At 38.9% G+C, this 16,181-nt stretch overlaps 1 protein-coding gene across 1 annotated transcript in view; it reads right to left on the bottom strand.

Annotated features, from left to right (window-relative positions):
- Positions 1-16,181, bottom strand: part of LOC115454061 (probable ATP-dependent RNA helicase DHX35) — a 61,645-nt gene that overhangs the window by 10,149 nt on the left and 35,315 nt on the right. Inside the window, exons 3-6 of the mRNA XM_037436841.1 lie at positions 5,537-5,701; positions 2,029-2,109; positions 1,837-1,896; positions 11-173 (exon numbers count right to left, since the gene is read on the bottom strand). Coding sequence (XP_037292738.1) covers positions 11-173; positions 1,837-1,896; positions 2,029-2,109; positions 5,537-5,701 — 469 coding nt within the window. The remainder of the gene's footprint in view (positions 1-10; positions 174-1,836; positions 1,897-2,028; positions 2,110-5,536; positions 5,702-16,181) is intronic.

Raw genomic sequence — 16,181 nt, 5'->3', positions numbered from 1 at the left:
TTGCAAGTACCTTCAGCATACAGTATGTCTATCGGATGCGTCCGCCCCTGCATCGCCATTATGACCGAAGTGCTGGGTTTGGTTCCGCGCTTGTCCGACAGGTCGAAGAACTCCTTCAGGAACTCCGCGTCCATTGTGGCTGATGATATCACTAGCTTGAGGGTCTTGCGTTTCTGGAATATTTTTGTTTTTTAAACATTCAATTATTTTTAATGATTAAACAATTTATGATATTTAACAGTAATTTCTACAAAATTATAAATCTCTATAGATATGATTCAGCGCGGAAATCCACGCCGTATCTACATAGGCGTTGGCCCAACTCCTTGACAAACTCCCTGGCCTCCGCACACCAATCACCAATAAGTATAATACATCAATAGGTATAATATTATGTAGACTAATACTATAACATATTCAAATAAATGGAATTACAAACACACAACATATTTTGCTATTGGATATTAATGATGCATTCATGACGTACTTATATAGAATTAGCGACCCGCCCCGGCTTCGCACGGGTGCAATATTCTCCACTATTTAATGGATGTTATTATACATATAAACCTTCCTCTTGAATCACTCTATCTATTAAAAAAAACCGCATCAAAATCCGTTGCGTAGTTTTAAAGATTTAAGCATACAAAGGGACATAGGGACAGAGAAAGCGACTTTGTTTTATTACTATGTAGTGATTAGTCTCCGCGATTTTTTTTTATACGGGCAATATTCGGCAAATACCTCACTGCTCCTGATGGTAACTGGAGAGGGGTCCAATAGAATTTCAACTGACGAGGTGATTACCCCTCGGCAGTCGACATAATTATGTCTATTGAAACCGAATATACACAGGCTGATCCCAGACACGTGGGCCACTATGGCGGGTTTTAACACCCTGTGTACGGTGGTCGCTATCCGGGATATAAAATATATCACCAGCAGTTCCGAGAAATTAATTCCTTGAACTTGTCGATGTTACGTTATCGATGTGATAAATGTATTTCGCACTTTCGCCACCATATTACCTACATCGATAACTTAATATCGGTAAAATTGCTGCATTAAATCATTCAGTTAACATTCATAGGGTTCCTTGGAGCTTGCGCGCGAACTATATGCAATGTATATAGGTTAGGGATATCTTTCTATTTACTTATTATATCATACTAGCATTTGCCAACGACTCCGCCGATGATGATAATGATGATGATGATGATGATGATAAAGTTTTTCCGGGATCAAGATTTCCATTATAAAACTCATGCTATATATTTGCTCGGGATTGCAACTTTAACTGTTTACGTAGCGCACGCAACGAAAGCTCTCAAAAGTAATAAATTTTCCCAGTTTTTGCAACATTTTTCATTACTGCTCCGCTCCTATTGGTCATAGCGTGGTGATATATAGCCTATAGCCTTCAACGAACAAAGAGCTATACAAGACTAAAATATTTTTTCAGTTCGAACCTTCAGTTCCTGAGATTAGCTTGTTCAAACAAACAAACTCTTCAGCTTTGTATAATAGTATAGATTATTAGTACATGGAAGAGTCGGTAGGGGTCGACTACACCGAACCTTTGAAAGTCAGATAGATATCTTTCATTCCTAGTAAAGGCTAGATCAAAAGTGCCCTGAACCCGGGAGAATGCATGAAAATATTGATGAAGGCGGAGGAAGCGAGAGAAGTATGCCAGAATCGTGCAAAATGGCAATCTATAATCTCTGCCTACCCCTACGGGACAGAGGCGTGATACTATGTATATATTTATTTTCTAATCCAAGGTATGTGGAATCTTCCTATCAGCTTCCCAAGATAGTAAACTAAATTACTTACCTTGGCAATTTTTTTCAGTAGACCCATCAAGACATCTGTCATTTGAGAACGCTCGTGGACCTGCAGATATAAAATCAAACAATAAAATATTTACACCAGCCTAAACTTTACTGGTGGTAGTCCAAGTCCAATCCAAGAAAAATGTCCAACAAGAGATGTAGTATAGCATATACCTGTATGCTGTCAACTCACCTCGTCCAGCACAATGCAGGAGTACTGCATGAGCAGTGGCGAGGCGAACATCTCTCGTAGAAGAACGCCTTCCGTCATGAACTAGAAAAAAAGATGGTTTAAGTATACTTATTCCTTACCATTAATAATAACGAAGATGTGAATTTGGTCGCCTAATGTAAATGTATATATCAGCCCTGTATTATATACTGTCCCACTTTTGGGCACGGACCTCCTCTACTACTGAGAGGGATTAGGCCTTAGTCCACCACGCTGGCCTCGTGCGGATTCGTAGACTTCACACATCCTCGAAATTTCTACAGAGAACTTCTCTGGTATGCCGGTTTTCTCACGATGTTTTCCCTCACTGTAAAAGCAACGATAATTCTCAAAGAATACACACATATTTTTTTATAAAAGTCAGAGGTGTGTGCCTTTGGGATTAAACCTGCGGACATTCGTCTCGGCAGTTCGTTACACAACCAACTAGGCTATCGCATATCGCAATGAAAATGTATGCATATTATTAATTCTTATTCGATCTACTGCGATACAGCCTGGAGCCTGGTGCAGTGATCGCCGTGAACTGATGTCATATGTTCTTGTATCTTGTTTAATAAACAAATAAACCACACTTTGGTTGTGTCTTTATCCGAAAGGCATGCCTTCTATTATAGGGGAGACTAGGCTGGAACACATCTCTTGTCAGTCGACATGTTACCTGATTCCTACAATCAACGTTAATTGCAATAACTTTGCCGCGACCGTAAATAAATTTATCGCTTTCATACATCTCTGTCTATCCCTGAAAAATGGCGTGATCTTATTGTCCTTCTTTACTCGAAAGGTTTTCCTGATTGTAATAAAAATCAGTATACGTTGAAGAGATCATAGTTGACATCAATCTAAGAGTTTTCCGATGTATCTCTGAAGTTAAGGGTCCAACAACAATGAAATTTATATAGGACCACACGAAGCACCAGCTTTCAAATAAAAAAAGAATGTTCGAAATCGGTTCATCCAGTCAAAAGTTCTGAGGTAAGAAACCCACAAAAAAAACATACAGTCGAATTGAGAAGCTCCTTTTTTTGAAGTCGGTTAAAAACAAAAAATAAATTCTTTCTAACAAAAAGATATTGAATACAAGTCCCTAATACACAAACATGAACGTTGGAAACCGGAACCACGGTCATGGTAATCTTAAGACGCCTTTTTGCTTGCAATCTTGACCTATTGAGGTGTTTTTTGTTACAAACCGGGGACCGTTAAGTCTTTGTAAGCATTATCCATTCAAACTATGCCGCAATTATTAGTTAGTTGAGAAATCGTTATTCCAAATCTCTTACGCATAAAGTTCTGTACAGTAGCAGTGTACCAGTAGCACGAATAATAAAGAATTCAAACAGCATTACCTACGGAAAAAATGCTCTAAATACTGGAGGGAGTTAAAGTTTAACCCCCTTATTCATAGACGTTATTTATCTAAGGACGGAATATTGCTGTGATAACAAGTCTGTTTCTCAGCTTTGTTTATCTGACAGCTTGCTGTTTGTTCAGCGTTGTTTATCTGACAGCCAACTAGATTCAAGTTGTATCTCAATATTAGCCAATCACAACGGCCCTATGTCTACGCACTGCGAAGGCTGCCAAGCAGTCAGCACTGAGAAACAGACTTGTTATCACAGCAATCTTCCGTCCTTAAATAAATAACGTTTATGAATGTGGGGGTAAGCATTTGTTTTAATTATTATTTTTTTTTAATCTTTTTTGCACATGAATATAAAAATTTTATGAGAAAAGTTTATTGTAAGATGTTATATTCGGCGGGTACTGCGTATATTTTGAAATAATGAGGTATGACATTTCAACATTTCCTGGCCTTTTCTTCTCCTCTCATCCTAAAAGGGTACCTTCTCTTTCCCCCACATTTTCCCCAGATATTTTTTCCCGAATCCGTGCAGCGGTCTCTGCATTTACTTCTAACCGACATTCATCATTTTTACAAACATTCACCATTATAATATTAGTAAAAGATGAGAAGAGACAAATTCCATTTAAATGAAGTATATTTTACAAAAATACTGTCGCGTGCGAATTCTACACAGTAATGTATGTAATTAGTGACATCCATTAATTAAAGTATTTGGGTATCGAGGTCACGTGGGTCATGGCTGTTCGCACACTTAAAAGGGAATACTGGCACGTGTTGCTATATGAGGCTAAAATATTTTTTGAATGCTTTAAAAATAATAAATAAATTGATTTGATTTGAATTGATATGACGAGACAATCTTGCCGTTCGCCTGATGGTAAGCGATACGACCAGAAACACCATTCAACACCATGAATTACATAGTATTGTTTGGTATTTAACTGCGCTCGCCATCCTGAGACATGAGATGTTAAGTCTTATTATGTCCAGTAGTTACATTGGCTATAATGTGACATGGACTGATCAATACTATCCTTGAGCTATACATCGTCACAATGGTAAGCAAGGTACTCCTCTACTGAGAGGATTTAAGCTGTACCACCACGTTATAGTTCGGGCAGACTTCACATACCTTCGAAATTCTTATGAACAATTCTCAGATATGTGGACTGATCGATACTATCCTTGAGTTATATACCATCTCAATGGTAAGCAAGGTCCCTCTCTACTGAGAGGGTTTAAGCCTTAGTCCGCTGTAGTCTCGGCAGACTTCACATACCTTTGAAATTCTTACAAACAATTCTCAGATATGAAAATTTCCTCAAGTTGTTTACCTTCACTGTTAGCGAGTTTAAAATTTACAAACAACACTTAACTTTGAAAAGTCAGAAGAGTGAACTGGGTTTATTTTTGCAGATCTTTGTGTCAGCAGTCCGTGCAAATTCCGACTATCATGTTTAAATTATTTATGCCTTTTTCATGATATGCAAGTATAATGCTATTTGAGTAATTATATTTTACTAGAAATCATATTAGAGCGGCGATAGCCTACTTGGGTGTAGAACGGACTGCCAAAACAAATTTCCGCAGGTTCAAATCCTAAGGGTACACACCTCTAACTTTTCTAAAAATTATGTGTGTATTCTTTGTGAATTATCGCTTGCTTTATCGGCGAAGGAAAACATCGTGAGGAAACCTGCATACCTGAGAAGTTCTCTATAGGACTTTTGAAGGTGTGTGAAGTGTACCAATCCGCACTAGGTCAGCGTGGTGGATTAAGGCCATTAGGCCTTAATACAGTAGTAGATGCCCGTGCCCAGTAGGACAGTATAAAATACGGGACTGATATTATTATTTTTTAGACATCACATTAATAAGATATTCGGTAGATTTTTAAATGTAAGTCTGGAAAAATGAATTGTAATTTCTTCTTACAATATTTTGTACGCTACACAGGCCAAACATGATTGGACACTATATATTTATATTTGAACAACTTGCACCTTCTGTATGCTTATGTTTTACGAAGAAATTTGACATAATGGGTGATTTGTAAAACCCGACCATATTTCGTAACGCATTATAATCTATACATACCACTATCCCCGTCTCTGTCGTGCGCACGCTCATCATGGCGGCCGCGTATCCAACGCTCGCGCCCACCGCCTCGCCGCGCTCCTCGGCCACGCGGCACGCGAGCGACACCGCAGCGGTAACGCGCGGCTGCGTCACGCACACCTTGTGTCCTATCTCCTGCAGGTACTGGAAATTAGATTAGGTTATCACTTCCATGATATATTCAGTTTGTGCACCGTGAGATCAGAAGAAAAATAAGTAAGTAATTGAAGTGTATTTTAAGCAGTCCCGGATCTTGAATTTTTTGGAGGCGGGACAAAATCTGGATAATGTCGCCCCCGACCACCTATATTTTTACCTTTGTCATCATCATCATTTCGCGCCGCGCGGGAAATAATTTATGTGTTTAATGTACTGAACGTCGCAGTAGTCAAAGTTGGGTTAATGATGAGTCGTGTATGCGTCTGCCAAGAGTGAATCCCCCTTCCCCCCTAGATCCGGAGCTGATTTTAAGAGAAATATCCAAAAATATAAAGGTGGTATTTTCTTGCAAGTGAATCAGGCTAAGTAGTTGGTACCCAACACTTACGAAATAATTATTACAAAGTATAATGTGGCTTTACCTTGTGTAAGACAAAGTAAAGTCATATAATGCAAAATCCAGTTGTTACTGTTTAGAGGTCATCCATAAATTAAATTACAAATTCGTCACACGAATTTGATGATTTTTCGACCTTTCTCCCCGTCCTTGTCGCACGTGGGCACATTTGCAGTTCTCCCTTGGTGTGACGTCACATGTTTTGCACTTTTACACGTATATGTATAGCCAGAGGTAGAATATAATTTCAAGCTTTACAATTAATGCTCTGTATTATTATCGAAGAAATTGCCATGTGACGTCACAAAACTTATGACCCCCACTTCCTTGTCAAATAATGTCACACTTCGTTGACGCCTCTCCCGCTCTTAATGTGTGAGGTAACTTATAGATGCTTCTTTATGAGCGATTACCATCAGGCTCATAAGTTTTTCGTCTCATTACTTGTATAAAATATAAAATATATAAGAAGATTAACATTCAAGTCCTATGCTCAATACGACGATAGGCGCTATTAGAGATTCACTTCATAAGGATATAACCTCGAAGTGGCTACCTCTAGACGGTCACGTGATTTTGTGTGTGTAAGAAAGTGAATTGAGTAGCTAACACGAATTACGCGCAATAGTATACAATCAGATAGGTTTTGTATAAGTAAATTTTAATATGGAAATTTTAATAACGTCCCGTGATCGTATTTAGTTAAATAAGGTGTTATGATGACATCGAGAGCGTGTCAACTTCGAATATATCGTGTGACAATGATAACAGTAAACTCAAAATGTATAGGAGTCGGCAGCACGAATCCGTTTTTGACGTAAAATATTGTCTAACAACTGTAGATAAATACTTACCCCCTTATTCATTGACATTTTTTATCGAAGGACAGAGCATTGCTGTGATAATAAGTCTGTTTCTCAGCTTTGTTTATCTGACAGCCAATTAGATTCAAGTTGTATATCAATATTAGCCAATCACAGCGGTCCTATGTCTACGCACTGCGAAGGCTGCCATGCCGTCAGCACTGAGAAACAGACTTGTTATCACAGCAATGCTCTGTCCTTAGATAAATAACGTCTATGAGTAAGGAAGTTAAACTTTAATGATATAAATACTTGGCGTAGTTCTTTATTCGTGCTTATAGAATTGCTTCTTCCTTGCGATCTGAGATTCAAATTCTCATGTGACCTACACTTATATAAAGACTAGTATACGTCATTTTGTGTCATGTCATTTGAATTATCATAACGATATTAACCAGATGGTGTGGCGAATGACCTTTAGTTTTATTGTAACGTTCAAGGTTGCTTCACGTTCGGTTTGCATTTACAATGTTCCACAAATATTGGTAGGTTTGTACAATATCTCGGGAAAATATATAGCAGGATTTATATCTATCATGCGGACGAAGCCGCGAGCAAAAACTATGTATTATGAGAGTAAAAGCTTTACTTTAATTCCTAGTAGAATTGACACGGGTGACGTGCCGAGTAAAAGCTAAGTAATTTATACTATTTTACAAATTGACAGCCTCGGTGGCGTAGTTGTTTTATATGCGTGGTACGTCCACTGCTCTGACGTTCCGGGTTCGAATCCCGGGTTGGGCAAAAAAATTGGGATTTACTGCTTACGGAGCTCTCGGAGTTTGCATTTTGTGTCCGATATTTAGCTCACCCCCATGACATCATGGGACGGAGTACACTTGGCCAAAAGTCTGCCATGCCTCGTTGCCTACCGCTTCGGGGATAAGGCGTGATGTGCGTATAAACAAAGCCACGGTTAGAACATAGTTCACAAGACTAACCTTTACAAATGAATTAAAAAGTACAATAGAAGAAGGTTATTTGACGAAAAAAGATTTTTTAGTCTACTTAGTAAAAAAGTCAGCGGTGTACGTAGTAGCACACAATTATGTTACCTAATATTATATTAGTAAGGTCTAAAATTGCTTACTACAGAATACAATAACCAGTCACGTTTTTTGTATTCCAGTATCGTCAAACGATTATATTTTTTATCTAACTCACTTAAGGTTTGATATTGCTTATTTAATCATTTTCGGTATTTATTTTTGTTTCCTGTCGTATGAAACAGTGTGTTAGATAATAATATATTTCTCTAATCGTTGATGTGTCACCCTCTCTCAGTGACCGTCCTGAGCCGAGGTTCGAAACCCGTCAGTGGGTGGTCGCTTAAATTCAGAGTTGCGAGCGCCTAACCGCCATTCCATCTATACATCACTACATAGTATAAAACAAAGTCGCTTTCTCTATCCCTACCTTTGTATGTTTAAATCTTTAAAACTACGCAACGGATTTTGATGCAGTTTTTTTTAATAGATAGAGTGATTCAAGAGGAATGTTTATATGTATAAAACATCCATTAAATAGTGGAGAAATATTGCACCCGTGCGAAGCCGAGGCGGGTCGCTAGTAATATTATAAAAACAATGTCCTCTTTTCTGTCTGTCTGTATATTATCGATTTTTTCAAAATCTACTTAACGGATGTCTATGAAAGTTGGTATGGAGATAGTTTAAGACCCTAGGTAGGTTATAGGCTACTTTCTATTCCAGGAAAATATAGAGCGGGACTTTTCTCCCTATAGCTTTTTTCGATCTCAGAAATAGAACAAAGATTTTTCTAACATACTTGCAAATGATTTCTTCATATTCGGAATCGGATTGAAGATTGACATTGGGATCGTTTATTTAAAACCGTTGTATAGCGCTCGACATATAGTCTGATTTGTAATTAAATTTTTAAATAAGATTTTTGCAACATAAGTAAGAATTAACATAGGACCTTGAAATACTCAGTCAGTTAAATTACTGCGTGGCACTGAACTGCGCACGACACCCTAAGGCATTAGATTCTATCTCTAATTTTACTTAATAACGGTTAAAAATAAACCGTCCGCCCGTGACCACGAAGGCTGCAGTCTTCGAAACGTCAGAAGAAAATTATAATATATAAAACCACGATAAAATCCGAAAAATATTTTCATTTCCATTTCGCGTAAACATACTAAATCATTATATAAAAAAAGATTTATTACCTCGATAAACTTACTGAAGATAGCCAAATCTTTTCGACGTTTAAAAGTTACTTCAAAATAGAAATTGATAATACTTCAACAGCAGTTTATTTAGCTTGCATTCAAATATGAAAAGTCACGCGACCGCTCTCAAAAGTTTAAATGATATCGTTTCATCGACTTGCTTGTAAGTCTGCTGACCACACATAACAGTCCGTAACGACGATACGATGCTAATTTATGTAGAAACGAAAGGTTGGGACTAAGAAGTTATCGGTATTTCATACGATGTATTAATTGTACATCGTAATAAATACCGAGGTACCCTTTCTTTTCGCGGGGAAAAACTGCGTTATCGCTAACACCACATGGAGGGGTAAGTGGAAATACCCAGGCCCAACCCTTTGCCCTGCGCGGCACCGTGGCCCTACTGCGCCTGATGGAAGTGGAGTGGGGTCCAATAGAATGTCGATTGTTGAGAGATGATTACCCCTCGACTATCGACAGAATTATGCCTGTTGGAACCGGATATACACAGGCCGATCCCGGAACGCGACACTTACGTGGCCACTATGGCGGGTTTTAACACCTTGGGTACGGTGGTCGCTTTCTGGACGTGTATAAAAATCCTACCACCAACTACACATCATCATCAGCCGCAGGATGCCCACTGCTGAACATGGACCTCCCCAAAAGATTTCCAGATCGACCTATTGTAAGCGGTTCGCATCCAGCGACCTCCTGCGACTTTTATGAGATCATCTGTCCACCTCGTGGTTGGACGTGTGACGCTGCGCTTGCCAGTTCGTGGCCTCCACTCCAGAACCTTCTTGCCCCATCGGCCATCAGTTCTGCGAGCTATCTGCCCTGCCCACTGCCACTTTAGCTTTCTAATCCGATGGGCTATGTCGGTGACTTTCTTCTACGGATCTCCTCATTTCTGATTCGATCGTAGAGAAACACCTAGCCCTCTCCATAGCTCGCTGAGCGACTGCTTATACGGCCCATATTTAGAGCTTAGCTCATAGCTCGGCTATACAATATACATACCGCACTCTTAATAAAATAATGATCTATTTCAAAATTATTAATTTGTGGCAGTCTTCGGAAAACTGATTTTTGTTTGTTACCTTTTCTTTTGATGTTACTATAAAATTGACCTTATTAAAGATAGGTAAAAAATGAAACGTATAGCATGAAAAAAAGGGAAAAACTAAAAGGTCGCAAACAGAAATTGGTTGTTTGACGATTCCCACAAATTGGCAATTTTTGAATGGCTCATTATTTTATTAAGAGTGCGATACATAAACGCACCATTCTACATAGACATTTACCACTCATTTCACAATAAAACTCAAAAGAGAAAAATCTTAATTGTTGAAAATCAACATATTACGTTACAAAGTTAAGGTGATAATGAAGTCATTAAATACCCATAAATCATACACTAATGGTAATTAACATTATAACCTGAAGACATTGTCTGACAAATAGGGTTGCCATTCCAAGGAACAATAAACATTTCGTACGGCAAAACATAGGGTTGGTACTTTATGGAAATTTTATTTTAGTATTAAAGAGAAATAGTATTTCTTTATACAAATTGCTGAAAATATTCTTTAGTAAGTAATGAAATGGATATCGCGATGTTGAACACCTACCTGGGCAGGCAAAACGACACACAAATTACAACTTTAAAACAATATACAAAACGTATGAATTCGTGAAACACTCGTATTATACATGTTAATTAACATATTTAACACATGTGACAATGTTTTTTAAAATGTCTTTGAACAAATGGAAATCTTTCGTGAATTTAAAAATGGTTTAAACACGTCCATGTGTGACGAAAATGGACATACATGGAATCGAATTTACATATTAATAATTATATCCAACATTTATACACTCTATACAATTGTACTATGCATACAAGCACTTTTTTCCCTCTATAGCAGCACTTTTTTCCTGCTATGGAGGGAAAAGAACAATTAATATTTCCAACTCCTCCCTATCTTTCTATTTGATTAATTTCGTTGCGGGATAATGACATCATAGTTTTCCCTGAGACTCGCCGAGCTTCACTGCTCGGTGTCATAAATGCGTGCCACTGCTGATCCTGGCTTACAGGAGTTGTAGTGGTGGGTGTGAGGGCGGGAAATTCTCGTAAGCATTTTTTTATACGGGCAGAACAAAGTGATGCCACCGACGTGCATTTTTTTAAAATATATCCAAAAATATCAGTATTTCTCTTAAGTAAAAACTGAATTTATTAAACAATACTTATCATTATTATCTAATACCAACAGCTTCTTCTTGTAAACAGGCTTTATCAAGAAAATTTTGCATTATAGACACTAGGGCAGCCATTGATATATGGTAACCATACAAGCGTAAGGAAACATTATGGTAGTGCCCATGACCCAATTTTAAGAGAGACTTCGTTATCAAGACCCATGACCTCATTCAAAGAATTCCTGTACATGAAGTGGACGAAATATACACGTCACCAGTATTCGAACTGGTTGTCCCACATACTCAATGACTCACCCGCCATATGTTCAAATAATCATCTTATACATTGTTCAAACGGACGGCTTGTAAGCGCCACTGGTCATAATAGTAATCTTTGTACTGTTCAAAACAATTTGGAGAATATGATTTTGGACTTTTCTATAGTTTAAACTACAGTTGAGTATTGTTGGTAATCACTGCTTCGGTGGCGTAGTTGTAATTATACACGGTAGGAAGATGACTACTGCGTTGAGGTCCTGGGTTCGAATCCCGGGTCGGGCCGAAATAATTGTGACTGGGTTTTTCCATCTTAAAAAACATTACTCAGTCGCAGCTCGGAGTTAGGTGATGTGATACCCCCGTACCTCAGAAAGCACGTAAAGCCGTTGGCCCTCCGCCTGATCCCTCTCCAGTCATGTCAGATTGCCGCCTCACCGGATTATGGGAGCGAAAGAACAGAGATTGCAGCTGTATATTGCACACACAGTTATACACTATAGTATCTTCTGCGTACCGAGCTGACCTCTGTTGAGATTGGCCGCCGCAGCCGAAATTTCGGCTAGGAGGATTCAATGTTGGTAATGCACATATAATGACGTACGGAGTCGAGACGTGGACCCTGACTATGGGGCTAATCCATAAGCCTAAAGTCGTTCAACGTGCTATGGAAAGAGCCATGCTCAGAGTCTCTCTGAAGGACATAATTCGGAACGAAATGATCCTTTAAAGAACCAAGGTGACCGACATAGCTTTGAAAGTAAGTTGAAGTGGCCATGGGTTGGCCACATATGTCGCAGAACATAACCGCTGGAGTAAGCGTTCTGGAGTGGAGACCGCGTCTTGGCAAACGTAGCGTGGGACGCCCTCTGGCCAGATGGCGGGACGACTTACACAAGAGGGCAGCGACTGGATGCATTAAGCAGCAGACCAGGCTCTGTCCCGTATCTTGGTAGAGGTCTATGTTCAGCAGTGGATTACAACGGGCTAATGATGATGATGATGATGATGAATACACAGACCCGAATATATATCAAAAAGTTATAAGCCGTTCAATTTCGGTACAAGGAGTATCAAGATACGGGAAAAGAATCGCTATATGCACACGTGACGTCATCTGGGATTAGGATGCGTGCGAAAGAAAGAGATGAAGCGATGTCCCCACTACACGCCCACCCCAGCACATTGCAATATTTAAAAATGAATTACTACCTCATTTCTAAACCAATTATCGTGGAGTTTTCACATCTGTTATTTGTCTATTTGCTGTTGCATCTATACTAATATTATAGAGGAAGTTTGTGAGTTTGTTTGTAGTTTAGTAAGGGCTAATAATCTCAAGAATTGCTGAACCGATTTTGAAATTCTTTTACTAATAGCGAGCTACATTAATCCTGAGTACTATAGGCTACTTTTTATCTTTTTTTCCGTTGTACTTAGGATAATGTACAAAACCCAACTTAGGAAACTACTCCATTAGAGTTTTGATATTCATATATCCTGGTGTTGTTTGTAATTTAAATATATTGATGACATCAGTGGCGTGAGTAGTTGTATTGCGTGCGTGTTCTAGCGCATTGAGGATTTTGATTCGATCGTGGGTCTGGGAATGTTAAAATGGTATTAGTTCTACTCAATCAGCTTGGAATCTGGATTTTGCGCGATAAATGGTAATAACCTTGCCATTTTATAGGGATTTTTTTTATGTTATTTCTTTGAATGACAAGACGAGCTTGCCGTTTGCCTGATGCTAAGCAATACGACCGCCCGTAAACATAAAAATCATCATACAACACCTTGAATTACAAAGTATTGTTTGGTATTCCATTGCGCTCGCCATCCTGAGACATGAGATGTTAAGTCTCATAATGTCCAGTAGTTACACTGGCTACAATGTCCTTCAAACCGGAACACAATAGTGACTACACATTGCTGCTTGGCAGCAGTATTAGATATTGCGGTGGTACCTACCCAGGCGGACAGTCACATATGAGAGACGTACCACCTTAGCATATGACACACAGGCCGGCATAATTGTGTTAACTGGCAAGAGATAATCATATCTCGACACTCAACATTCTATCTGAACCCCACTCTGCTAACAATTACCTGCACATTGTGACATTTGGACACACAGTGGGACATTTTGCTTTGCCCGTGCATAAGAAATATATAGCTGAGATGTGAGTATGTTAACCTCTGCCTACCCTTGAACAGGGAAAAGGCGTGACGGTATGGTTATGCTCGTTTGCGGTTTGTGGTCTGCTTGTTCATCATTCAGTTGAATAAAAAACAGTCGTAAAATACATTTTGCGTTTATCTCCAATGTTACATGTGGGCGGATGTACCGATAGTGATTTAGCTTCGCATTTACCATCAGTCCTGTATTGAATGTATTATAGGGCTTTCCACAATTATTGTCGAATATATTATAATAATATCAGCCCTGACTGCCTCGGTGGCGTAGTTGTATTGCATGTCCGGTACAATAGCGCTCTGAGGTCCTGGGTTCGAATCCCGGGTCGGGCAAAGTGATATTTGGGTTTTTCTACTCAGTATCAGCCCGGAGTCTGGAATTTGTGCCCGATATGGCGATAGGCTCGCCCCCTATCACATCATGGGACGGAACATACTTGGCGAAAAGTGGGTGCCTTGGTTGCGCCTCTGCATACCCCTTCGGGGATAAATGCGTGATGTTATGTATGTATGTATGTAATATCAGCCCTGGGCACAGGCCTCCCCTACTACTAAGAAGGATTAGGCCTTAGTCCACGCTGGCGTAGTACGGATTGGCAGACTTCACAATTCAAAATTCTTTTAGAAAGCTTCTAAGGTATGAAGATCGTTCATCACGATATTTTCCTTCACCGTTAAAGCAAGCGATAATTCACAAAGAATACACATTACTTTAGAACTCAGAGGTGCGTGCCCTTGGGTTTTGGACCTGCGCACATTCGATTCGCTTGTCCAATAGGATATAAAATACCTATTTTCCATTTGTATAATTATGTTTTACATAATCAAATTATTTCATGATTCCTGAGAGGGTTGTGCACTCGTATGACAAATGAAAACGTAGTTTTGCAAGGAAATAAATGAACTAATCTAAACAAATAAAGTGTTATAATTGCCTTTCTTGCTTCGTCGTAGTAGAGTAAAAAATAAAAAACAAATTGTAATTTTTCTTTGGGTTATGCACTGTATCTACTTTATACTTCTGAACTGATTTGGAAAAAAGCAACATTAGAGTTTGCCCGTTCTTCTCTGGTGAAACTGCTTTCCGAACTGATAGTATAGTTAATTATTGGCAGAAAATAAATAATGTTTTAAAATTTTATAAATTAATTTAAATATAGTTAGGTACATAATCAATAATCATACTACGGCAAGAGCGGGATATTTTTCCTGTTACTTAGTCACTAGAATCTTAATCATGTTTTAAATATGAATTCAAATTATTTACTTCATTTCAATATATACTTAAGTAAATAATCATGGACCCTGTAGGGCACGATAATGTAGAAGAGTGGAAGACACTTTCGCTATATTTATTTTCTATATTTATTCTTTCTTTCTATCTTTATTTTAAAAATTGCAGTGATAGCTTAGTTGGGTGTGGAACGGATTGGCGAGACGAATGTCCGCAGGTTCAAAACACAAAGGGCACACATCTCTGACTTTTCTAAAATTATGTGTATTGTAACGACACAGCACATGCCAAGCAAATCCAGCCATGCAGCCATTTGTCCAAGCCAAAGCCAAAGCTAAAGCCATGTCACGGAGGTTGAATGCTGCAACTTCCACTCGAGCCAGCCAGCAGTATCAATATTGCCTACGGTCCGCCGTTGATGTTCGTGACATGTCATCTAACTGTTAAATGACGGGTATAAAACCCAAGGCATTAATTTCAATGGACATTCAATTATGTGCACTAGTATAAGGCGAAACGCTGTCCGTCTAATATAAGAATTAAATCATTTGCATTTATATTCCACCTTTCTGTTTTAGTATATTCTTTGTGAATTACAGCTTGCTTTAACAGTAACGGAAAACATCGTGAAGAAACCTGCATACCTAAGAACTTCTCTATAGGAGTTTCGAGGGTGTGTGAAGTGTACCAATGGGCCAGCGTGGTGGACTAAGGCCTAATCCTTCTCAGTAGTAGAGGAGGCTCGTGCTCAACAGTGGGACAATATATAATACAGGGCCGATTTATTATTATTATTTATTCTTTATTCTATCAAAGAAGTAGTCAGTGCCAGTCTTCTCAATAGGCCGTATAGACCGCGGTCTACGGGTTTTTTTTTATTGCACACAGGACTTACGGGGCAACACAAACTTCACTTTTGGAAAGGCGCTGAATGCGCAGTAATTATGACTTTCTACGATTCCACCTATCCAGACATTATCCCGATAGGAACGCCTTGACTATGGCTCCAGCATTGCAATGTCCTTTGCGAAGCAGATGCCGTATGCTACCAAGAGGACCGCTTGCTCGTTTGCCTACAAACGCAATAA

The sequence above is a fragment of the Manduca sexta genome, chromosome 2 (assembly GCF_014839805.1).
Source record: "Manduca sexta isolate Smith_Timp_Sample1 chromosome 2, JHU_Msex_v1.0, whole genome shotgun sequence".
Taxonomy (NCBI): domain Eukaryota; kingdom Metazoa; phylum Arthropoda; class Insecta; order Lepidoptera; family Sphingidae; genus Manduca; species Manduca sexta.
The sequence above is the reverse complement of the archived record's forward strand: the minus strand, read 5'-3'. Positions and strand labels throughout refer to the sequence as shown.